Source organism: Pristis pectinata, chromosome X, assembly GCF_009764475.1.
Source record: "Pristis pectinata isolate sPriPec2 chromosome X, sPriPec2.1.pri, whole genome shotgun sequence".
In the NCBI taxonomy this organism is placed as follows: domain Eukaryota; kingdom Metazoa; phylum Chordata; class Chondrichthyes; order Rhinopristiformes; family Pristidae; genus Pristis; species Pristis pectinata.
In genome coordinates, this window is record NC_067450.1 from 7,298,452 (window position 1) to 7,324,849 (window position 26,398).

Below are 26,398 nucleotides of genomic sequence, written 5' to 3' on the forward strand. Positions count from 1 at the left end.
GGTGAACCTCTTCTGTACCCTCTCCAAAGCCTCCACATCCTTCCTGTAACGGGGCGACCAGAACTGCACACAATATTCTAATAACGAATAAATGAAAAAAAAACTAAATCTGGAACTTTTTCGGCTGAGATTGTGGATATGGAGAGGCCTCGGCAGATTTTTACCTCTCCTTATGGGCAAGCAGCAGCTGGGTTGCTTTGCCAGACGTCACTTGGACCTCCTGAACCCCATTGGTTTTCCTCCCCCCACAGATTATTTTCACCACCCAAGCCCCCGCAGCCTCGACGGTGATTCAAGTGCTCGTCTGGATACTTCTTAAATGTTGTGAGAGTCTTTGCCTGCACCACCCCCTCAGGAAGTGCGTTCCAGAGTCCAACCCCACTCTGGGGGAAAAAAATCTTCCCTCAGATCCCCTCTAAGCCTCCTACCCCTTTTCTTAAACCCTCTGGTCATAGACACTTCTGATAGGGGAAAAGTTTCTCACAATGTACCTATGTATGCCTTTCATAACTTTGTACACCTCTATCAGGTCCCCCTTCAACCCCCTCTGCTCCAAGGAAAACAACCCCAGCCTCTCTGGTCTCTCCTCATAACTGAAATGCTCCATCCCAGGCAACGTCCTGGTGAATCCCCTCTGCACTCTCTCCAGTGCAGTCACATCCTTCCTATAGTGTGGTGACCAGAACTGCACACAGGACTCCAGCTGTGGCCTCACCAATGTTTTATAAAGTTGTACCATAACCTCCCTGCTCTTATATTCTATGTCCTAACTAAAGAAGGCCAGTATCCTGTGTGGCTTCTTCACCATCTTCATCGTCTGTGCTGCTGCTTTCAGGGATCCTTGGACATGTCCACCAAGGTCCCTCTGTTCCTTCAGACTTCCCAGGGTTGTACCATCCACTGTGTTTCATTTCTAACTTTTCCCAGTTCTGATAAAAGTTCATCGGCCTGAAACCTGATCTCTGCTTCTCTCGCCACAGATGCTGCCTGACCTGCTGAGTGTTCCCAGGATTTTCTGAGTTTGTTTCAGATTTCCAGCATCTGCTGGATTGGATTTTTTGCATACTTTGGACAAGCCCACATTAATAGAAGGAGCTCCCTCACCTGGCAGTAGACTGTAAGAGCAGCTCTTTGCTGTTAATTTGGAAGCGCACAATTGCATTTATGACGTGCCTTTCACAACCACAGGATGCACTGAAGAATGCGGCAGGTAATTTTGAAATGTATCTGTATTGTAGGAAACATACCGGATATTTTCCAAATAGTAAGCTCCATAGACAACAAGCTGTTCTTCAGCAATATTCATTGAGGGATAAATATTAGACAGCATTCCATACACATGGGTATATGACAGATATTTGAATTGGATGCAGTTGGACCCTCAAGTCCAATTTGATTGTAACTTCAACACATTCTTGCCCACCTACCCACCACCCACCATCCCATAACTTTTCTCCCCTTGCCTATCAAGGATTTATCTACCTCTGCCTTAAAAATATCCCACTGCCCAATGAGGAAGAGGGTTCCAAAGACTCACAACCTTCGGAGTGAAAAAAATCACTTGAACTTTTGTCTAAAATGGGCGTCGCCTTGTTTTTAAACAGTGACTCTTCGCTGTAGAGTTTCCCACAAGAGAAAACAACCTCTCCACATCATTAAGACCTCTCAGGGTCTTGTATGTTCCATTCAAACCTCTCAGAATCTTATATGTTTCCAACCCTGCCTGTCCAACTTTTCCTCATAAGACAACCTGCCCATTTTAGTATTAGTCCAGTCAACCTTCTCTGGACCGCTTCCAATTTATTAACATCCTTAACATATCGGACGACCTGTCCTGGGCCCAGCACAGATATACAATCACAAGGAAGGCGTGCTCACGTCTTTACTTTCTGAGAAGGTTAAGGAGGTTCGGCTTGTCACCGAACACTCTGACAAACTTCTACAGATGTCCTGTTGAAAGTATCCTGACTGGTTGCATCACAGTCTGGGACGGCAATTCAAATGCACAGGAACGTAAGAAGTTGCAGAGAGTAGTGGACTCAGCCCAATACATCACGGGCACATCCTTCCCCACCATCGGTAGTGTCTACAGGAGGCGCTGCCTCAAGAAGGCAACATCCAAAGATCCCCACCATCCGGGCCATGCCATCTTCTCGCAGCTACCATCAGGCAGGAGGTACAGAAGCCTGAAGTCCCACACCACCAGGTTCAGGAACAGCTACTTCCCTTCAACCATTCGGTTCTTGAACCAACCTGCACAACCCCGGTCACTACCTTAGTATAGCAACACAATGACTAATTTGATCACCTTGCACTAAAATGGACTTTGGATTTTTTTTGTTCTAATTTTGTTCTTTCTTGTAAAAATTGTGTTAAATTTATGTTTTTCTTGTGAAAGTTGTGTCTCTAATGCTCTGTGCCTGTGATGCTGCTGCAAGTAAGTTTTTCATTGCCCCTGTGCACACATGGACTTATGCAGGTGTTAATAAACTCGACTTTGACTTTGAAAACCTCAGTCAGATTAATCACCAGATGGTCCAAACATGAGTCCTAAAGGTTTCATAGCTCTTTTTCATACAATGTCTCGCCAGGGCAATTGGTCTGAGACGCAGATATCTCACACCACACCATGGGCGAGATGTACTTGGGGATGGGGAATAGCAGTTTCTGTGGTGAGAACTTGGCTGAAAAATTTCACTTGTGCTAAGATTACAAACAGGGGAGTTTACTTGGTGCAGCAACTGTTCCACCCATGACTGCAAAAAACTGCAGAGAGTTGTGGACACAGCTCAGCCCATCACAGAAACCAGCCTCCCCTGCATAGACTCTGTCTACACTTCCCGCTGCCTCGGGAAAGCAGCCAACATTATCAAAGACCCCTCGGACCCCGCACATTCTCTCTTCTCCCCCCTCCCATCGGGCCGAAGATATAAAAGCCTGATAGCACGTACCACCAGGCTCAAGGACAGCTTCTATCCTGCTGTATGACTTTTGAATGGACCTCTCATACACTAAAGGTGAACTCTTGATCTCTCAGTCTACCTCGTCATGTCCCTTGCACTTTATCTGTCTGCCTGCACTGCACTTTCTCTGTAACTGTAACACTATATTCTGCATTCTGTTTTCCTTTGTACTACCTCAATGTACTTATGTACGGAATGATCTGTATGGATGGCACGCAGACAAAAGCTTCTCACTGCATCTCAGTACATGTGACAATAATAACCCAATGCACTCTGTACTAACTCAATGTAACTGCACTGTGTAATGAATTGACCTGTACGATCGGTATGCAAGGCGAGTTTTTCACTGTACCTCGGTACAAGTGGCAGTATTAAACCAATACCAATACCAATTATCTTCATTGTACATATAGTTTCTGGAGTTGGATGGCACATGAAGGGGGTTTAGTCTATTGGTATTGGTATTGGTTTATTATTGTCACTTGTACCGAGGTACAGTGAAAAACTTGTCTTGTATACTAATTGTACAGGTCAATTCATTACACAGTGCAGTTACATTGAGTCAGTACAGAGTGCATTGAGGTAGTAAAGGTAAAAACAATAACTGTACAGAGTAAAGTGTCACAGCTACAGAGAAAGTGCAGTGCAATAAGGTGCAAGGTCACAACAAGGTAGATCGTGAGGTCATAGTCCATCTCATCGTATAAGGGAACCGTTCAATAGTCTTATCACAGTGGGGTAGAAGCTGTCCTTAAGTCTGGTGGTACGTGTCCTCAGGCTCCTGTATCTTCTACCCGATGGAAGAGGAGAGAAGAGAGAATGACCCGGGTGGGTGGGGTCTTTGATTATGCCGGCTGCTTCACCAATTCACTATTGATGGCTGAGCTGAGCTGGAATAGTTTGGATAGCTTTGCCCTTCTAGATTTAGCTTATAATGATACTACTAACTGAGGAGATTGCATGGGAAACCAAGGAAGGGGACCCAGCTGTGTCAATCAGTGAATACAGATTGCCAGGTCTCGTCTACCAACCACTGAGTCTGCAGCTGCTGGAGGTAAATGTAAGAAAGTGAGAGAAACACATGGCAGGCTATCAGCTTTTGAGAAGGAAGCTTCTGATGCAGGGGCTTCACCTGAAATATTACCAGCTCTCGCTCAATTTCAGACACTGAAAGCCTGCTATGGATTTCCAGCAGTTTGATTTTGTGTTCAACGATAAAATTGATCAAACATCTTTCCCATTTCCGAATCTTTGTCTTAAAACAAAGGAAAAGGCATGTCTATATAGCATATTCCACTAACTCACAATGGGAGTGGAGTGCACTGGGAAACACAATGGTGTATTTGTGCAGAGAAAGATCCTGCAAGCCCAGCACTATGATAATCAGAATCAGAACTATCACTGACTTATGTGTTGTGAACTGTGTTGTTTTGTGGCAGCAGTACAGTGCAAGACATGAAATTACTAGAAATTACAAACTAAATAAATAAATAGTGCAAAAGAGGAATATTGCGGTGGTGTTCATGGACCGTTCAGAAATCTGATGGCGGAGGGGAAGCTGTTCCTTAATTGCTGAGTGTGGGTCTTCAGGCTCCTGTACCTCCTCCCTGATGGTAGTAGCGAGAAGAGGGCATTGGTATTGGTATTGGTTTACTATTGTCACTTGTACCGAGGTGCAGTGAAAAACTTGTCTTACAAACTGATTGTACAGGTCAATTCATTACACAGTACAGTTACATTGAGTGAGTACAGACTGCATTGAGGTAGTACAGGTAAAAACAATAACAGCACAGAGTAAAGTGTCACAGCTACAGAGAAAGTGCAGTGCAATAAGGTGCAAGGTCACAACAAGGTAGATCATGAGGTCAGAGTATATCTCATTGTATAAGGGAACCGTTCAATAGTCTTATCACAGTGGGGTAGAAGCTGTCCTTAAGTCTGGTGGTACGTGCCCTCAGGCTCCTGTATCTTCTACCCGATGGAAGAAGAGAGAAGAGAGAATGTCCCAGGTGGGTGGGGTCTTTGATTATGCTGGCTGCTTCACCAAGACAGCGAGAGGTAAAGACAGAGTCCAAGGAGGGGAGGCTGGTGTCCGTGATGCGCTGGGCTGTGTCCACAACTCGCTGCAGTTTCTTGCAGTCCTGGGCAGAGCAGTTGCCGTACCAAGCCGTGATACATCCAGATAGGATGCTTTCTGTGGTGCATCTGTAAAAGTTGGTGAGAGTCAAAGGCAACAAACCAAAATTTTCTTTTGCCTCCTGAGGAAGTAGGGGCGCTGGTGAGCTTTCTCGGCCGTAGTTGCTACGTGATTTGACCAGGATAGGCTGTTGGTGATGTTCACTCCCAGGAACTTGAAGCTCTCAACCCTCTCGACCTCAGCACCATTGATGTAGACAGGTGCATGTACACCGCCCCCTTTCCTGAAGTCAATGACCAGCTCTTTTGTTTTGTTGACATTGAGGGCAAGGTTGTTGTCATGACTCCATTCGACCAAGCTCTCTATCTCCTTCCTGTACTCCGACTCATCGCTGTATGAGATACGGCCTACAACGGTGGTATCATCTGCAAACTTGTCCCGGATGGTGAGAGTCTGTAGTGATGGATGCCGCCTTCTTGAGGCACCGCCTCTTGAAGATGTCCTCGATGGTGGGGATGGTTGTTCCCATGATGGAGCTGGCTGAGTCTACAACCCTCTGCAATCTCTTTCAATCCCGCACATTGGAACCTCCATACCGGGCGGTGATGCAGCCAGTCAGAATGCTCTCCACCGTACATCTGTAGAAATTTGCAAGAGTCTTTGGTCATGTACCAAATGTCCTCAAACTCCTAATGAAGTAGAGCTGCTGGCGTGCCTTCTTGTTGATTGCATCAATGTGTTGGGCCCAGGATAGATCCCCTGAGATGTTGACTCCCAGGAACTTGAAGCTGCTCAGAATATATTTCAAAGTATAAAGGCCTTCATCAGGACCTCTGCATCAGGACCTGAAGGTTTTGACCCAAAGCGTTGACAATTCCTTTCCCCCCACAGATGCTGCTCAACCCGCTGAGTTCTTTCTTCAGATTGTTTGTTGCTCCAGGTTCCAGCATCTGCAGTCTCTTGTGTCTGCTGTCTGTGTGGAGTTTGCACGTCCTCCCCGTGACCGTGTGGGTTTCCCCCCCGGGGTGCTCCGGTTTCCTCCCACATCCCAACAACGTGCGGGGTTGGTGGGTCAATTGACCGCTGTGAATTGGCCCTAGTGTGTGGGTGAGGGGCAAAACAACCAAAAAAGATCAGGGCTGAGTTTTCACGGGTATGTGTGAGAGAGGAAGTTGCAGGAATATGGGGAATGGGACTGATGAGTTTGCTCTGTTGGGAACTGGCATGGACCCAACGGGCCGAATGGTCTCCTTCTGCATTGTAGTGAGTCTCAGTGCGACCAACTTAATCACAGCTGAGGAAATGGAATTGTCCTGTGTCTCTGGGCAGTGGGCGGCCCTATCGAGGAAGTACAGCCTCCGCCCCGCGGGTGGCGCTGTCGCCGGTGTGTCCCGCCCGCGGGAGACGCTGTCGGCGGCAGTGAAGCCTCCGCTCCGCTGGCGGCGCTGTTTGGAGCGTGCCGCCCTCCAGCTGCAGCGAGGGGCGCCGGCGGCGGCAGTGAAGCCTCCGCCCCGCCGGGGGCGCTGCTGCGGGAGGTCCGCCGCGATGGGAGAGCGCGCCGGAAGACCTCGGTCCGTTTCCGGTGCGAACAGGTTACTGGTGGAAGATGGCGGCGCGAGGGTTCCAGACAATGAATGCGGGCGCGGCGGCCATGGCAGCGGGGGCTGGGCCTGGCCAGGTCCAGGGCCAGGGCGCAGGGAGAATGCCGCCCAGTCAGCAGCAGAGCATGTTCCGCTCGGCCATGCCGGGGCAGGGATACCCGGTAAGTGAGGGGCAGTCGGGGCTGGGGCTTGTAACTTGGGCCGGTGGGGGCAGGGGTGGGAGTGGGGATGGGGGTGGGGGTAGGGGTAGGGGTGTACGGACGTCCCGGGACCCCCGGCCCTTCCTCAGGGTGCTACAGCAGGCTGATCAAACCCCCCCGCCTCCCTTCTAACCTCCCGGGACAGTTGGCTTCTCATTCCGGAGCCGGACCCTTGGTTTTCTGAAGTAGATCCGCAGACTGCCGGAAATATTCCGGCCAGGCAGCATCAATGGCGGGAGGAGCCCCCGTCCCCTCTTTTTCTTTGTTCATTTGCTCCCTCCGACCCACTGGTTCCTTACGACGTCTGTTTTATTGCCCGGGATGGGAAAAGTTGTTTTTTATTCATTTTTGCAAGCTCGTTAGGTTTTGTCTTTCATTTTCAAGCTTCAAGAATTCAAACAATCCAAGCTCGGATAAAAAAAACTTTGTGGGTATCAGATTGGTGGGGTGGCACCTTTAACTTCAACAGGCTGGTGAAGCAGGCGTTTGGTACGCTGGCCTTCATCAGTCGGGGCACTGAGTATAGAAGCTGGGGTGTTTTGGTGCAGTTGTACAAGACGTTGGTGCGACTGCACTTGGAGTGCAGATTTGTGTACAAAGTTGTGTTCGGTTTTGATCACCCTGCTAAAGGAAAGATGTCATTAAGCTGGAAAGAGTGCAGAAAAGATTTACAAGAACGTTGCCAGGACTCAAGGGACTTGGTTATAGGGAAACGTTGGACAGGCTAGGACTTTATTCCTTGGAGTGTAGGAGACTGAGGGGTGACTTTATAGAGGTGTATAAAATCATGAGGTGCATAGATAAGGTGAGTGCACACAGTCTGTTTCCCAGGGTTGGGCAATCAAGAACTGGAGGGCACAGGTTTAAGGTGAGAAGGGAAAGATTTAATAGGAATTTGGGGGGCAACTTCTTCACCCAGAGAGTGGTCTGTATATGGAATGAGCTGCCAGAGGAAGTGGCTGAGGCAGGTACATTAACAACATTTAAAAGACCAGTATATGGATAGGAAAGGTTTAGAGGGGTATGGGCTAAATGCAGGCAAACGAGACTAGCTTGGTTGACACTGTGGTAGGCACGGACCAGTTGGGCCGAAGGGCCTGTTTCCATGCTTTAGGGCTCTATGACCATGACTCCATGTAGTCTCGCCCACCAGGACCTTCACTCAGGACCCACGTGAGATGTCAGGTGACCTCGGCCACACGGGACTAGCAGGTGATGTGTGGGGAGAACTGCCAGGGTAGAGTGCAGGAAATCCCACACACTGGGCCCGCAGTCATTGCTAAACCGAAAGGTGTCTCGTGGAAGAGTTTTGAGTCCCTTCCCATCCAGGGAAGCTCACCCCAAAAATTCCCTTCTGGACAAGAGTGGAATAGATTGGTAGCACCAAAGTGAAGTCAGTTCTCCTCTCCTCCCATCTGAACTGGTGACATTGATTTATCATCACTTCCAACCATTGTTTAACAAGAAAAGATGAGATTGCCTCTTCAAAACAGCATCTGGACTCTTTTATTGAAGATTGACCGCTGAACATTTAAAAGACACTTGGACAGGTACATGGATAGGAAATATTTAGAGGGATATGAGTCAAACATGAGACTAGCTTAAGTGGGCATCTCGGGTGGCCTGAACGAGTTGGGCCAAAGGGTCTGTTTCCACGCTGTATGACTCAAAGCACCCTTAACATAGCAAGAATTTTGCAAGGCATCTCACAGGGTTCTCATTCAACAAAGTTCTTGTCAGACCACTTATTTTAGGGCAGATGGCAGATCTTGGTTGGGGTAGGTTTTAAGGCGTCTTTCAAAGAAGGAAGGAGAGAGAATTCCAGACTTTAGGAATTCAGCAGTTCAAGGCACGGCTGCGCACTTGAGGGATGATCAAGAGGCCAGCATTGGAATAGTGCAGTTATTTCAGAGGGTTCTACAGTTGGAAGAGATTACAGGAATGGGGCCACGAAAGGATTTGAAAACACAGGCAAGAATTTTAAAATTGAGGTGTTGCTTAACTGTTGCATACCCAGCTGGGTCACTACTGTCTGTCAAAGGAAATCTGACCTTACTTGGTCTGGCCTGTATCTGACTCCAAGCACATGAGAATGGTGCACTTTTAACTACCTCGGTATGGGTGGACAATAAATGATGACATCATCAGTGACATCCATGTCCCATGATAAATAAACAAAAATAGGGAACCATTGTAGATCAGCAAGCATAGTGATGATGGGTGAATGGGACTTGGTGCAAGTTAGGACATAGACAGTTTAGGATGACATCAAGTTTATATAGAACAGAATGATGGAAGTTGGCCAGGAATCTGTTGAAATAAGCAAGACTAGTGTTTATGGTTTCAGCAGTATATGAGCTGTGGCAGGATGGGATAGGGAAGGGATACAAACAGTACGATAGAGATGGAAGTAGCTGGTCATAGCAAAATTCAGTTTGGGGGTGAGATGACCCTTGAGGTTGCAAACAGACTTTATCAGTTTCAGACATTTGTTGGAAGCAGGGATGGAATGGATGGTCAGGGAACAGAGCTTATGACGAGAACCAAAGACTGAAGCCTCATTGGAGGAAATTTCTGCTCATCTTATTCTGGATGTTGGGCAAATGGTCTGACAATTTGGTAGCCGTTCCAGAGACTCGAGTACATAATCAAGGCTACACTGCAAGCTGGTGCCATGTTTTGGGCAATACAAACTAAAGCCATGCCTGACTTCTCTTGGTATTTGACCAAGAAAAGGGGAATTTTATTTGTGGCTCTGAAGTGCTTTGGTTCACGTAGAGATTTCAAGTAACCCCCGTTCAACAACTCACTTTTAACATCCAAAGGCACTTTACAAAAGCTTTGGCCAGTAGAATTTTTCACCAAGTCAGGAGGTGTATATTGTTGGGTCAGATGACCAAAGACTTGATTGGAGTTTGGTTTTAGGATAATTTTAAAAGGGATTAAAACAGAGGTTTAGAGAAGGCATTCCAAAGTGGAATTTAAAATCGGAGATGAGCATGAGGCTAAAATTAGAAGTGTGGGGAGGGTTGGGATATGGGTCCATAGTCACACCGAAAGCTGCATGGCTTTGGAAGAATTTGAAAATGAGAATTTTTAAATCAAGGCATTGCTTAACCAGGTGCATTTGTAGATCACTTAATGTGGGATGATAATCAATGGGACTTGAAGTCAGGACAGAGGCAACAGACTTCTGAATAACCTAAAGTTTATGGTGTAAAAGGTAACTGGGAAAGTAAGGGTTAACCTGGAAATGTAAGGGTTAATGGTGTGCAGCTATTCTTCCCATAGCATGATATTGCCTCAACCATGGGGTGACTATAGTTATGACTGTAAAATATACAGGTGCTGGTGAGCAACAAAAGTTCTTAAAACACATCTTGTTTTGCTAAAAGCTTGCTGTAAGCAACTGCCTTAGTATGTGCAACTTCCCACGGATTAAGCATAAAAGGAGGGACACTAACCTGTAAATCTCTAAGTGGGGATCAGTACAGAGCTCGGGTTACACTGTTTACTCTTTCTCTGTATCCCTCACTCCCACTAGCATTAAAATAATAAAGCATTAATTGTACGCTCCTTGGTTCTGCTGTTGTCTGCTTTATTACAGCGCAGGTCGACTTTCACAATGGAGAGTGGAATATAGGAGGATGTTAAGGAGACTCTTGGCATGAATGAGTGTTTCAGCAGATGATGATGTGAGGCGGTAGCAGAATTGGGTAACATTGCAGAAGTGGAAGCAGGCAGTCTTGGCGTGGTTGTGTGTATAGGAGCTCATCTTGTGGTCAGAAATGAAGCTCGCCATCAATATCACAACAGGAAATGCTGGAAACACTCAGCAGGTCAGGCAGCATCTCTGGAAAGAGAAACAGTTAACGTTTCAACAGGAAAAAACACAGGTTAGTTTTAAGCCGCATAGAGGGTGGGGGAGAAATGGTTAGGACAAAAGGAATATCTCTGGGTAAGGCTTGGGTTGCCATGGGAATAAGTTGTAGATTAAACCATCTGGTTGATAGGTTACTGAAGAACATTAGAGATAGATAACACACACAGGTCATTAGTGGTCTGATTCATCCTGACAGTGGTAAACCTAAATATCTCCTTGTAGAGGAACTGATGCCTGTACATTTACTAGTCATAGGTTTGCTCAGTTTTGTGTTTGTGCCAAGGGTCAGGAACCCCGAGAGCATTCTCCCTGTTGATGAACACTGTGCTGAGTATACAGAATGTATTATGCTGTGTGCAGTGAGGGAATTCTACCAGATTTGTCTTGGAGTTTTTTGCATTAGAGCTGGTTACTTTAGAGTTGGATGAAAACTCCAGTATCAACTGGTCTAATGCTGTAGGATGGGATTTGGATGTTGGATTGCGCAATTGAGTACTCAGCAGAGCAGAAATGTTTTAGTCCTTTTGGGACCCTGGGTATGTCAGTTGTGGTTCACCACTGGTCAGGGCTGAATAGTGTCTCACGATCTCTTAAAAAGCTACAGAGTGTTGAGAGGCTTTATCTCTCTGATCACTTAAGGAGTGTAAACAGATTAGCACAAGTTTGAAGATAGTTATTGGTTCTTTGAGAAAGGCAAAGAGCAAATTTTTTTTACTTAAATGTCTTCTCATTTACTTATGGCTCTATATCTCACCTTTTTGTATAAGCTCATTCCGTATCTCACTTTTCACAGCTCAGGGGTAACTCCCGACTCTGCGGAATAATATGGAATCTTTTATACCTGAGAGGGGAGATGGGTCCTAGGATTAATGTATCTTCTGAAAGCCAGCACCTTCCTCTGTACGTGGGTGGAACCTTGCCTTGGAGAATGTCAGCCTTGATTTTGTGCTCAAGTCTTTGGAGTGGTTCTTGAACCCACAACCTTTTAACCAGAGGCGAGTGCTAGTGGCTCAGCCAACTAGACTGACAGCTAAATTAAAGTCTGCTACCCTTACTATTCTTGCTGCATTTCTTTTAACTTTTCACTGCTGGTTGATCTGTTCCAGTTTCATTATGCTACTCCCTATCAATGTAGTCTTTGCTCCCAAAGAGAGCATCACTATCAATCCAGAGCTATCCTGACACAAAAACAGATCCCTTAAAGTAGCTGTGGTTCTTGATGCTCTTACCAAAGATGGTGAAAAAGCAGCTCTTGGCTGCAGTCCAGAGACCTTTATGGAAAGCATGCATGGCATTGTTTGCTGGGAGCAGGATTGTATTTGGCTGTGATCCTCTCTGAAGAGGAATTGGCTACCGGAAATGCACTGACAATGGAGGATGCCTGGTGTTTGTGGAGCCACAGTCTTTGGAATGAAGAGAAATAGAAAACATTCTATTAATGGCCGAAAGGAAGTTCTCTTATTTTGTTTAATAGACAACTTTAGAAAATAGTCAGAATAGTTATAGGATGTCACAAAGTTTGTGGGTTAAAGAACCAGTTATGTGGCTCATCATTCATCCACATGCTCTCACCTTTCATTGTGTGCATTTTTTTAAAACATTATCCACGTTTCATTGTATTTTTATCAGATCCTTTTTAATTCTGCTTTTAGGGATTGCTTTGGTTTGATTAAACAAATGCTCTAACATTGTTTCAAAGTTCGATTTGTGCTTTAAATTCTGGTACGAAGACTGTAAATTTGTGCATGTATTGATATATTCATTGTAGAAATTTGATGTTCTAGAAACATATAGGAGCTTAGAACTTGATTGCATTTAATTTGTGGTTTGTTAGTGCAGTGTTTTGTTTTTGTACTGCTGGCTTAGCGAATGCTCTGTCTTTTTCCCAGGATTGATTAAGTTATTCTGAGCCTAGTTGTTCATGCTAGTTACATGATAATAGCATGCTGCAGGCAGTAAAGCATTTTTTTTCATTTTTAATGGATTTGCTTATGTGTTTAATAGTCTTTTTCTGAAATAGGTGTTCTGAGGGTCACCTGGGATGCTTTCAGAACTAGATTAATTTCAAATGCAGTTTCCTCCAATTAAGTTTAAATTACAAGTCTTGACCAACTGAAAGCCGCCCAGTTTTAAGCAAAAGTCTCTTAACAACTTTCTCTGCCTTGTTTTCAATGTCTTGTTTCTTCCAGTCTCTGACCAGTCATTTTCTGAAACTGTCTTGAATTTTGGCCAAGCGTGTGAATACCTGAAGGTGCTTTACAATAACCAGAAGACAGCCAAATGGAAAGTACCAGTATGTAATCTTGGCTGACGCTTCAGTTATGTATGATTTTTTTCATGTTTTGTCTCTGGGTAGAGGTTTTGAACAGAGACGTTATCCTTTTGGTCAGTGGGTATTAAAGATCCTGTAGCGCTTGTTGGAAGAGAGCAGAGAGTTCTCCCAGAGCCTAAGTGGATACTTTTCCCTGAACAACACTAAAGATTAACCGGTCATTCCAATGATGATGATTGTGTGCTCCTGCACTGCACTGCACTGCCTTGTGCTTCTATAATGGTGCTTAATTAATAATGTAACATAATTAATAGGATACAAATGATTTCAGAGTGTCGCAGACATGAAGAGAAAAGGGGACTTTCATTTAGGTAGCACCCTTTGTGTCCTGTTCAGGTCACCTCAAAATATTTTGCAGTCGCTGAAATGTTGTCGCTCTGGTAATGTTGGAAATGTAGCAGCCAATTTGTACACAGCAAGTCAAGCCAAGCCAAGTTTATTGTCATGTGCACAAGTGCGGTGAGGTACAGGTACAGTGAAAAACTTGCAGCAGCATCACAGGCACGTAGGTACAGACAGCACACAGAATACAAGTTGTACATTACACAAGAAAGTGAAGAGAGAAGAAAAGAGTTTTTTTGCACTAATGTCTTGTTTTTGCACAATCACAGACAAGTCCACAGCAGTACAAGAGGTGGTCTGTAGTGTTCCGTTGCTGAGGTAGGGTTAGGGTTGTGCAGGTCGGTTCAAGAACCTGATGGTTGTAGGAAAGTAGCTGTTCCTGAACCTGGTGGTGTGGGACTTCAGGCTTTTGTACCTCCTGCCCGACGGTAGCAGTGAGAAGAGGACATGACCTGGGTAGTGGGGATCCTTGATGATAGATGCCGTCTTCTTCAGGCAGCACCTCATGTAGATGCTGTCAGTGGTGGGGAGGGCTGTGCCCGTGATGGACTAGGCTGTGTCCACTGCTCTCTGCAGCCTCTTGCGTTCCTGTGCGTTGGAATTGCCGAACCAGGTCATGATGCAACCAGTCAGGATACTTTCAATCAGCAAGCTCCCACAAGCAGCAATCTGATCATGGATCGTGATTTTGGTTGAGAGCTGACAATGAGAACCTCGAGTCTCTTTGGTAGTATGTGGAAGCCCAACAAAAACGGCGACCTGCCCACCCCTCCCGGCAAGTCCCTTCTGCCCCATCTGTGGCAGAGTCTGCAGATCTCATGTTGGCCTTATCAGCCACCTTGGAACCCACAAAACTGGCATAGAGACAAGTTATCCTTGTTCCTGAGGGACTGTCTAAGAAGGAGAAATAGTTTTAGGACTCCAGGAAGAACTCTGCCGCGCCGGGGAAATCTTATTTCCTTTCTTTCTTGGAACTTTGGAATTTTTGTTAAACTTGGAGATGGTCAGGTTTTTCTCTGCAGTACTGGCTCAAGTTCGCGACACACTGGTTCCAACCCCATGCCTAAGTGGTTTGTGTAGGCTGAGATTGTATGCCATGGGTTTCATGACCACAGATGGCATTATATCCAAGCCCAAGCTCATCCTACTGTAAGAGTTAATTTTCTTGTGGGGACCAGAAGGTATTCTGGAATTAGTGCTTCAACGCAACACCTAAATGGTTAAGGGCGTTCAGTTTTAATTGTCCACACAAAGTTAACATACACTGGTACAAAAGCAGCAGTTGTCAGTACTGAAACAGATATTGCGCTATATGACCCAGTTCATTGATGGCAGAAAGCATAAACCAATGCTGTTTATCAGGATTCCGGTCTCCAATGCATATTGGTCAAGCCTGGCCGGGGTTTGCTTCCTCCCGAAGGATTTAACAACGAATAGGCTCTAACCTACATTAGGCCCTCTTGAAGATGCAAGATTTTTTTCCCTTCAACTGCTTGTGATTTTTACTGAAATAGGTAAAGTGGAAAATCGTGTGTTTCCCATAGAGCCATCAGATTAATGCTGGCCACGTTGACAACAGATTATGTTCTTGTGGTTGAGTGCTTGATGAGCTGGAACATGAGGTGGGAAAGTGGAAGTAATCTATGTGGCTTCATTTTTGGCTGGTATGGACAAGATGGGGCAAATGGCCACCTTCTGTCCCATAAATTTCTATGATTTCATGAACTACCTTGCTGTTCGAAAAAGCAGGCACAGACTCTCGGCCTATGCTGTAATATTCTATGATTCTGTGATACTTTAAAAATGTTTTCAGCAGTGTTGAAGCTCTATGAAAGTAGCTCCTTATTTGCTACCGTGAAGTTGGTATCTTATGACAACTTGCTACTTAGCCCTTCAAACACTTCAGACAGCTGGTGTTCATATTTCAAATGTAGCTTCAACATTCGCCTTTTTCCCCAGCCTGCCTCTTCTGTCTCCTTTTCATAAATACAAGATTTTAGCTTCTTCAGCTGTTCTTACATTGTAGCTAATCCCATGCACAGCCACACTCCGTCATCCAGCAAGTGTTACCAGATATCCACCAAGAGAGGAGATTCTTTGGCATTTACTCATGGAGTCACAGGTTCAAACAGAGTGAAAAAAGACTCTTTGGCCCAGCGAGTCCACACCAATTTGCACCAAACCAACATTAATTCCTTTTTATTATCCCCACATTCCCTCTGAATTCTATCACTCCTCTATACACTGGTGTTAATTTACAGCAGTCAGTTAATCAACCAACCCACATGTCTTTGGGATGTGGGAGGAAACTGGAGCTCCTGGAGGAAGCCCCCATGGTCATAGGGAGAATGTGTAAACTCCACACAGCACCCGAGGTTGGGATTGAACCTGGGTCTCTGCAGCTGTGTGGCAGCAGCTCCAGTAGCTGCGTCACTGTACCGCCCTGGCACAGCGGAGATTACTGTGGGATCAAAGCCAAACTTTTGGCAGTTGGGCCCTGTCTAGTGGATTGGTCCATACATGACTGTGATTTGCAAAGCACATCCGGGACCCATGCATCTGACCTGAAACATCAGTCTGATGCCATCTCAGAGCTGTCCTTCCAGGGACTATGTTTACTGTCAGAAATTTAAGTGCACTTGACAGTGTCAGCAAAAACCTTATTGGGATTGGTAGTGCTTTAAAGTAATGTGGAGAGAAAGCTAAGAATTTGCCTAAAATGTTTGTGTGTCCGAGCTTTGAACCCAGATTTTCCCTTTGGACTTCTATAATCTTGGGTTGTTTTATTTTGCGTTGGTTGCAATCTAGTCAAACTGCTGCCAGGTTGCTATTGTTGGGCTTAGTACTTGAATCGCATCAAATCTAACCAATCTGCTGCTCTATAAAAACAGATGCCAGAAATGTTCAGCAGACAACATCATCTGTGAGGAGAGGAAAAGAGAGAACATTTCAGATCAATGCAATACACAATACTACCTATCACCTCTCAGTTTATTACATCTTCTCTCCCACCCACTACCTTCCCTCTCTCACCTGGACTCGCCTGTCACCTGATCTCACTTATCCGCTGCCTGCGTGTGCTCCTCCCCCTCCCCCCACCTTCTTATTCCAGCTTCTGCCCTCTTCCTTTCCAGTCCTGATGAAGGGTCTCGGCCCAAAATGTCGACTGTTTATTTCCCTCTATGGATGCTGCCTGACCTGCTGAGTTCCTCCAGCACTTCTTGTGCATTTCAGATCAATTACCACTTTTCCTGAGGTCACCAACCTGAAATGTTACCTTTCTCTCTCCACGTATGCTGCCTGACCTGCTGAGTATCTACTGCATTTTCTGTTGTTTTTATTTTGGATTTCTAGAATTTACTTTTTTTTTGCTTTTCAATCTGCTTCAATATTCTGCGGAAAACATTGTTATCTTCATTCATTATCAAACTTTATCCTTGAGATTTAGATTGGAGGCATGTGCCCTGTGGATTGATCAGATAACTCTGACTCGTGGGTTGTTTGGATTTCGCCAATAACGTCAGTTGAGTTTGGTTTGTCTCCTTGCTTTGTGGCCAGCTTGTCCATGGTGGCTGGTGTAAGTGCAGGGAATACTAAGTTATGTTATTTTCTTTGGAGATGTTCCTGTATTGTTGCATACTTTCTGCTCTGTGGGATAGTTTGTAGATGCTAATCCTTCTATTGCCCTTCCATACAATCTACTTTTTCACCAAGCTTTCTGTCACCCCTCCCTAATACTGTCTTTTGGAAGGCAGAACTTGCATCCATCTAACACTTTTTATGGTTCAGGGCACCCAACTGTGTATTACGGTGAGTAAAATGCTGGTTGGGCAAAAATTGTTGGCTAGGCCATCCAGTGTGAAATCCCCACTGTTCTAATTGTGCCATTGGATAAGTTACATCAGACCAGAATGGTGGACATGCCTAAGATTAATGTTCTTCTGAAGGACAGCACTTCTGAAGAGCAGCACACAGGGTGCTGTGTGCAGTGCCAATCTCAAGAGTTGGGCTCAAACCCGCAACTTTCTGATTCTGTGATGGAAGGATTGAGTCATGGCTGACACAGTAAAAATTTATATTCAACATTGGTCCAAATCAGCAAAGACTGACTCCACCTTTGACATATGCCTGGTTCTGATTCTGAAGCCCCTCGATTTTTTTTTCCCATATAGCAAAGACTTATATCACTGCCTTTCTGTAATTAGCTGTTTATAAGGCATTTTTGCTGATGTCCCTGCTGATGAAACACTTCTGAAAATTTTAATTTTCTGCATTTAAAACTTTGTCTTGCATTGAATGGAATTTAATTGCACACAATTCGGCTTGATTTGTTCTGACATTCATGGCTTTTCCTGAACACCCTTCACTGCTGGCAACTGTTTTGCTCTATGCAAGACAGGCCCTTTCTCTTTTGAGTCTTGATGTTAATTAGCTGAGACCTGCAAGAGCAGTAGTATGAAGCTGAAAGGCATGCACAAGTGACGCGACAACTGCTGCTACAAGGTCTTTCACTGATTCATTTCTTTGTGGTGTTTAGAATACACGTCAAAGAGCCTTGGGCTGAACCATATAACAGCATATTCTGGCATGTTGGTTGCATCTGTAGTTTGTTGATTTGCTGAATTTCTTGTAAAGTTGGGGCGATTACATCCTCCTAACGATAAAATGTCGGATGCCCAAGAGCGACAGCATCAGCTTGCTAAACGAGAGTGCAGTAAAGTAGAGCACAGCACACAGACAAAGGGTGTTTGAAAGGGACGTGTGGCATGCAGTCATCAACCAGGAGCAAACTCTTTGAATTTCTTGCTTATGGTTTGGTAAGGGTTCTTTTCTTATTAACAAAGCCTTTATTTCTTAACATGTAATTTTTTTTTTGTCAATTGTAATGCAGTGTTTTGGGTTCGGAGGTTTGCCTATCAATTGACTCCTGTCCTAGAGAGGAAGGGGTTGCATTTTTTTCTAGTTGCATTTCCTAGCGACTGCAGAATCGGTTGCAGCCTTCTGTACAGCAGGTTGACCGATTGAATTGTGCCTGTCCTGATGTACGTATTAATGATCAGTCGCTTCATTTTTTTCTATGCAACTAATTTTTACCGGCTATTGTTGAAGTCCCCCGCCCTACCCCTAAAGCAACACAACTGGAGTTTTTGTATTTCAGATGTTGGGTCATATTGTAGCAGTTGCCTGCTGTTTGACAGAGAAAGGAGCAGAACTGCCTGCTTGACAGTTTCATGTCCTTGCTTCTGGAGCACAATTCTGTTGAAACTTCTCTGTAAATTGTCATTATTACACTTCCATTATTTCTACTCTCCTCTCTCCAAACCGTGGTAATTTGAGGATGTGCTGGTCTGTGGATGAGGGGCCAGTAAACTGTACCCTTTTTCCTCTATCATCTTTTCCAATCTAGGTCTTTAATTGATCAGATGGAGTGCATTTCATGGAGAAACTTGTCCTTTTTGTGTTGTGCTCATATTTGCAGCAGACAGACCCTGGCCTTGAGCTGTGCACTAAGCACCATCAGACAGTTTTGGTGTCTTGAGATTTAATACTGAAATTGCTGTTCTTATCACTTGTAAATTGAGCTTGCTGCTGCCCTATCTTACTGTTTATAGTTTTGCTTCCTAGTCCTTGACTTAATCTCTCTGGGTATTATATAATGCACGTTTGTCAAGGTATTGTATGACTGTTTTAATGTAACCCATTCAAAATTCTCTTCGAATCTCGGCAGTTTATGGCATTTTCTCAGTAAAACAAAAGGCTGCTTTATATTGTGCTTTGGTTGTTTGCTGATTTCAGCTGCTCCAAGCAAGGTCAAGACCTATTTAACATTGCATTTTGTTTTCTTCTACATAACTAGCGTCCAGGGATGCCTCCCGGCAGCCGCATGCCCCCTCAAGCGGCTTCTATGGGTCCGCCGGGTCCTTCGTATGCTGGGAGTCCGTCAGTTCGACCAGGCATGCCTCAATCGATGATGGACCAGTCTCGCAAACGACCAGCTCCACAGCAGATTCAACAGGTGCAGCAACAGGCAGCCCAGAACCGCAATCACAAGTATGTCCAGTACCTCTCAAGTTTCTCATTATTCACTGCAGACTGACTGTGGAAGAAAGGATGTGCTTTGAAGTAGGCAAAGTGTGCAGGGGCAGTACCAGAATTATTCTGGACCTGCTGGAAATGGATGCCTTTGTTAATTTCCGTCCCTTTAAAGTTGCTGGCACGTTGCAAGATGTGGTTCTGTGCTTTCAGACAACAAAATCAATATCCTTCCGACAGTACAACTCTTTCAAAGTTGTACACCTAAGGTTAGCCGTTTAGATCATGCTATTATCTTTGTGCTTTGTCATATTTATTTTTGTCATCCATTAATGTGAAGAACCCAGATGGCTTAGTGGGTAAATACACTGCAGTGTGCAGACTATGTGCATTCTTCGATGTTTATCGCAGGTATCTTGGCTTTGATGTAATTTACTTGCTGTTAGTGGCTCTCATGCTGAGGGTCAGTGGTATAGTGGTGAGGACTGTAGCGTAGAAGATTACCCCTTGCTGTGAACTAAGGTTGTTGCTTTCAACCAAGAGAGCAGTTTAGGCACAATGTTACTTTCATACGCCTGGACTGATTTTTCCACTTCATTGACCCTTCACTGAAGTGCAAGTGTGGGTGTGCACATTACGTTAACAGCAGGATTCGCTGTTCCTATAATATCTTCTCTATGTCATCAAATAGCCTACTGACACTGACAGCCTAGCTTTGCACATATAGCCACTTCGAGGCACTGGATGGCTGTCTGTATCCGTTGAGCTTTACTCCAGTAGTGGGGAAAGTTGAGGGATTTTGAGCATTGGGTGTGAAGCTTCGGACCTAGAGTTTAAGGCATGTGAGTTCGCAATTTAGAGAAGAGGGGATGCAACAAGAGCAGAACCAACAGCTTGTTTTTTTGCAACAAGAGCTGTGTGGCTCCATTTTGACCTGACATTTGATCAGTTTTATCAGTAGTTGCTATGTTTTTGTTTGACGATGTTTTGATGTCTATTTATGCCAGGTAATCTCTTAATGGTTCTAATGATCCTTGCACTCAGTCTGAGTATTAGAAGGGCTCCATTTTGGAGTGGGCAATTTTGGAAGATCAGTTGCCAGGGTAACATGTTTACTCTTCCATTCAAACAGTGCAAAGAAGAAGAAAATGGCGGATAAAATTCTACCTCAGAGGGTGAGTTTTCTTTTCTGTTAAATATTTTCTTGCACCACATTCTTGATTTTTGGTAGCTAATCCAAAAGTTTTGAATTTTTAAAAAAAAAGGAATTTTCACAAACTAGTTCCAGCTGAAGGTGGGTGTGGTGAGCTGGTCATAGTCTTTTGTCAATCAACGTCTACGAAGTGGCCGCGACGGCTGATTGGGAGGCAAGGTACATTTTTGGGAGGGGAGGTGAGGATTAATGCTTGATGTAGTTAGATAACTGTGGTGCAGTGGGATTAATGTTTATTGCTGGAACCTTATTTCAAATCACACTCAGAATGTTTTGGTTCTCCCTCCCTCAATAGGTAAAAATGTTCTAGAATTGTTGAAATTCGCACAGGTTATGTGGCAGGAGCTGAAGGGAATGGCGTTGAACTTCCTAGTGTTTAACTGGAATTTCTGATTCATTCGAGACTGGATGTTGGACATGTAGTTCATCACAGACATTGGAGTGTTTGAGAGATGGTAGAGAAGTAGAACCAGATGTAAGCATTCATGTTTGTCTTCAAGGAGCAAGATGTTGATGAAAAGGAGGGAGGGGGGTTGGTGTTATAGATCCTTTTGGCAACTCCATTGGTAAATACACTGGGCTAGGAAGAGAATTTGTTGCTGGAGGATTTCCTGCTATTGTTGGATGGGTAAGGACGGAAAAATGTTGAGACAGTCACGCGTAGGTAAACAATAAACAAAGGTTGTGGATAGGTGGAAGAAGCCAGTGTGTGCCAAAGTCACTGAGGATGCCAATTGTGTCTTTGAAAAGAAGGTAGGCTTGTGTTCACCAGTGATGATCATTGTGTACATTAACCTTTTTGTCATAGATCCGGGAGCTGGTGCCAGAGTCCCAAGCCTATATGGACTTGCTGGCATTTGAGAGGAAGTTGGACCAGACTATAATGAGGAAACGCCTGGATATCCAGGAAGCATTGAAAAGACCAATAAAGGTAAAACAACTTGTACAATCTCAATTACTTGGAGAGAGTCTGTATTTTAGTTTACCAAAACCTTGTTTTTAAGCAATCAGGCTACAACACTTCAAACAACTATCAAAAACAAATATTGAATGGTTTCTAAAAATGGAACGAAATTCCTTGAAATTTCATTATGAAACAGTTGTGCACAACCAACAGGAATGTATATTACCAAAACCATTTCATACCTTGTACAACTCATTTTACTGTAATTGTCATCTATATTGTGCCACTTCATATTCTGAGCGTCTGGTTTTGTTCCTTTTTCCTCGAACTTAAGCCTGGTGCCAGTTTATCATTATGTGAAGTGAAGTATGTGAACTTCTTGTACTATAAATAGGATGCATCAAAATATTACTTAGAGTTGGGATATACGAAGGCTTCTTTCAATGCTCTTTGTAGGGTTTTGAAGATCATTTCTGGCTTCTTTCCTCAACCTTCACCGAGCATCTGGTTGCAATTTTATTTGCTTATTGACTGTGCAAATCAATCTGCTTGTGATAGCTTATGCTGCATTTGTGCCCTCTGGGTTAATGTAGCAGCATTTAATCCACTTTAACGTGTGGGTAGCCAAGCGTATTAATACATTTTTTCTCAAGCCATTGTTTTGGCAGCCAAGGTAGACAATTAATAAATGGGTCTCCTTCAGAGAGCCAAAAGATTGAGGTGTCATTGAGGGCAGAAATGGTAACAGTTGGAATAACCACTTTCCAAGTACTATTTAAGAATTCACAGTGTGGTCTGCACACTTGAATTATGCAGTGTTTCTCCACTAACTCATGACAAGATATGCTGGTTGTGTGGAACTGAACCATGTACTCCAACTAGGCTCTAGGTTGGAAATCTGAGTCCCTTCCATCTTAAAAACAAAAATTGAGCCTGCAAGATAATTAGATTTTGCTAGGCAGAATTGTTAAAGCTTACCGAGCCAATGCAGGTAAAGGGAATAAATTATAGATGAATCAGACTCAAGGGGCTTGAATAACTTACTTCATTGTCTTTTTTCCTAAGTTTGCTGACCTCTTGACCTCTCTGTCCTGAGGCTAGGGTCAGTTAAACATTGAGGAGAAGTTTTATTTATTACTTAATAATTTTCTGGATCTGGGATTCACTGGCAAGGCCAACATTTATTACCCATCTTGAATTGCCCCTTAAGAGGGAGGGGGTGAGCTTCCCTCTTGAACCACTGCAGTCCTTCTGGTGAAGGTGCTCCCACAGTGCTGTTGGGGAGGGAGCTCCAGGATCTCGACCCAGTGACAGTGAAGGACCGGTGATATATTTCCAAGTCAGGATGGTGTGTGACTGGGATGCAAACCTGAGGTGGTGGTGATCCCGTGACCTGCTGTTTATGTCTGTTTTGGTGGTGGTGGTCGTGGGTTTGGGAGGTACTATTGGAGTAGCCTGGATGAGTAACTGCAGTGCATTTTGTAGACGGTATACTAACTACTGTTTGCTAGTGATAGAAGGGGGTGAATGTGTAGGATGGTAGACGGGGTGCCAAACAAGCAGGTTTCTTTATTGTGGGTGATGTTGAGGTTCTTGAGTCTTGTTGGAGATACACCGAATTGAAGAGTATTCCATTATGCTCCTGACGTGTGCCTTGTAGATGTTGGAAAGACCTTATGGTGTCAAAAGATGAGTCATTTGCTGCAGGGTGTTCGGCCTTTGACCTGCTCTTGTATCTACTGTATTTACTTGGCTGGTCCAGTTGAGTTTCTAGTCAATATTTAAGATCCCCGAGACGTTGAGGTTGGGGGATTTGGCAATAGTTAATGCCATTGGATGTCGAAGTAAGGTGATTGGATTCTCTCTTGTTGGAGCTGGTCATTACTCAGCACTTTTGTGGCATGAAGGTTATCTGCCATTTTGTTACCTAGGTCTTGTTGTATGCAGGGATGCACTGCTTCATCTGCGGAGGAGTTTTGAATAGAATTGAACAATGTACAGTTATCAGTGAAAACCTCATGTATGATAGAAGGGAGGTATTTGATGAAGTAGCTGAAGATGGTAGGGCCGAGGACACTGCCCTGGGGAACTCCTGCAGTGATGTCCTGAGGCTGGGATGGTTGACTTCCAACAACCACTGTCCTTTGTGTGAGATATGACCCCCAACCACTGGAGTGTTTTACCAGGGCTTCTTGAGGCTACACTTGGTCAAATACTGCCACAATATCAAGGACAGTCACTCTTGCCTCACTTCTGGAATTGGTCCAAATAAGGCAGTGATGAAATCTGGAACTGTGAGGTTCTGACGAAACCCAAACTGGGCACCAGTGAGCAGAGATCAAGTGCTGCTTCTAAACTACTTGTTTGCATTCCTTGTAGTTCTGGAGACTGCTCAATACATGGGTAATAGTTCTGTACAACTGAAGGAAAGAAGTACAGCTATCTCTAAATTTATGAATGTTTTGTTTACAAATTTTTTCTATAACACAAGTGACACTTAAGTTATATGTTCTCAATTTATGAGGCTTTTTCTGCTAAACTGAGCAATGTTTAAAGTTAGCAAGAAACACCAATTGAAATCCCAGTTCAGTGAAGAGCATTCACGCAACTGCTTAGCTGTGTCAACAAAGATTGCAAACCACTTGATGTAGCTGCCTAAGAGAGTTGAGGTTTGGGGTGAAAGAGTTGAGGTGATGATAAAGAAGAAAGAATAGGGTGGGGGAGACCTGTGGGCTTCACGGCAGGCTCGGTTTGGGAGACGGTCAACGAGAGCTGAGAAAGAGAGGGAAAGTGACTTCTTGTAGGTTTCATTTGGAGAGTTCCTTACATGGGTACATAGTAAATATGTCTGTTATTTTAAGATTTAATTGTTAATAAAATGCTTATTATTTCAGGTACCTGTATTAACGTATTTTTAATGTTTAGGTGTTTTTAATTGAAATTCTTGAGCTCTGAATGCAGCCAGAGTTTTTCATTGAGATGAATGGAAAATTTCAATTTGAGTTTCTGCTTAAAGCAACATTTTTCCAGGGCATAACCTCTTTGTAAAATTGTGGGGCACCTGTACTTCAAACTAACATCCCCGATTGTTTTTTCAGCAAAAAAGAAAGCTTCGTATATTTATTTCAAATACATTCAACCCTGCAAAACCGGATGCAGAAGATGGTGAAGGAACTGTGGCATCCTGGGAGCTTCGGGTAGAAGGAAGGCTTCTGGAGGATGTAAGATCTGTATTTCTCTTTCTGCCTCCACCCTGTCCTAACATATGTCATCTGAAACTAAGTTTTCATGTAATTTCCAAGATAATACCTCGTCTAAAATTGCATCATTGCCTGGAGCAGGGCTGTGTTTGTTTTTCTGCTTCATGTAGCATTCTTTCCCTTCCTTAGCAACAGTATAATAAATAAGCCAGCTAGGTTCTGTTCACAAACGTCATCATGAATTTACTTGGCTGCACCGATCAGCATGGAGTGGTGGGTTGCGTGCTCCATTTCTCCTATATTTTTCTTGTAGCTTGACCTGCTGTAGGACAGCATGAAACAGAATCCAGGCATAATGATGGTGGGACTGGGAGGCAATTAAAAAAAATATATTCCTGGATTGTTCTCACATCCCTTGATGCAATCCAACAAGAGGCTGGGTACAAGGTGTTTGGTGCTCAGCCACAAAAGGCATGTTAGTGCGATGGGCTGCGAGAGAACAATTGGTGGGTAGGTGTTGGGTTCACGTTAGAAAGTGGTCACTGGAAAGTGATAAACTGCAAGGTAGTTGGTATCTTCAATTTTACTCAGTCATCTGTAGCTTTGTATTAAACTGCAGGCAGCTCATGAATTTTTTTTGTGCATGTGCAGTCAGCTGTTTCGAAGTATGATGCTACCAAACAGAAGCGGAAGTTTTCCTCATTCTTCAAATCCCTTGTGATTGAGCTGGATAAAGATCTCTATGGACCTGACAATCATCTGGTTGAGGTAAGCATACTGGAGCGATGCGTGAACTCTAAGTGATCAGTTCAACTGCCTTTAAACTTTGTTTCACGTGTACTGGTGACATGGTGATGGCAGCTTCTGAGATGACATCATTGTGGGTCTCCTCTGCTCAGATGTAGAACATACAACACTACAGTACAGCACGCTGACAGGCCCATCAGCCCACAATGTCTCTGTTGACGATGCTGATTTTAACTAATCCCATCTGCCTGCACATGGTTTATATCCCTCCATTCCCTGCCTGTTCATGTGCCTTCCAAATACCTTTTAAACGTTACCGTCGTATCTGCTTCCACCACTTCCCCTGGCAGCCCGTTGCAGGCAACTACCTCTCTCTGTGTTTAAAAACAAAAACAAGAAAAACTTCTTTCATAAATCTCCTTTAAACTTTCCCCCTCTTACCTTAAAGCTATGCCTTGATGTGTACTACTGGGAAGAGCTCCTTTGTGCATCTTGCAGTTTGCTGGTTCCTTAAATGGGCACTAACTGAAGAAAGGCTTCTGATTGGATGACTTACTGTAACTAGTGAGTGTGATTCAGTTCAAAAATCAATCTGACATTTCAGACTAGAAGTGAGACTAAATACTGATTGGTGACACAAGACCTTGAATCATCAAGTGTGAAACTAATTGGGCTCAAACACTCTGACATTCTAATAGTACAGCTTATTCTTGGTTAAAGTAGGACATGCACTTCATGCATTTGCAAGGGCTGTGAGTGAGAGCATGACTACATGCAGCTGAGCTCTGAAGAATCCTACTGATGTAGTTGCTAAATGAACCTGTTGCTCTTGGGTATACAGTA

At 44.2% G+C, this 26,398-nt stretch overlaps 1 protein-coding gene across 1 annotated transcript in view; it reads left to right on the top strand.

Annotated features, from left to right (window-relative positions):
- The first annotated feature begins 6,583 nt into the window (after nucleotides 1-6,583).
- The window catches only part of smarcd1 (SWI/SNF related, matrix associated, actin dependent regulator of chromatin, subfamily d, member 1), a 37,545-nt gene continuing 17,730 nt past the window's right edge, over nucleotides 6,584-26,398 (top strand). Inside the window, exons 1-6 of the mRNA XM_052009602.1 lie at nucleotides 6,584-6,862; nucleotides 19,316-19,509; nucleotides 20,624-20,666; nucleotides 21,513-21,635; nucleotides 24,707-24,829; nucleotides 25,460-25,576. Coding sequence (XP_051865562.1) covers nucleotides 6,707-6,862; nucleotides 19,316-19,509; nucleotides 20,624-20,666; nucleotides 21,513-21,635; nucleotides 24,707-24,829; nucleotides 25,460-25,576 — 756 coding nt within the window. The 5' untranslated portion in view covers nucleotides 6,584-6,706. The remainder of the gene's footprint in view (nucleotides 6,863-19,315; nucleotides 19,510-20,623; nucleotides 20,667-21,512; nucleotides 21,636-24,706; nucleotides 24,830-25,459; nucleotides 25,577-26,398) is intronic.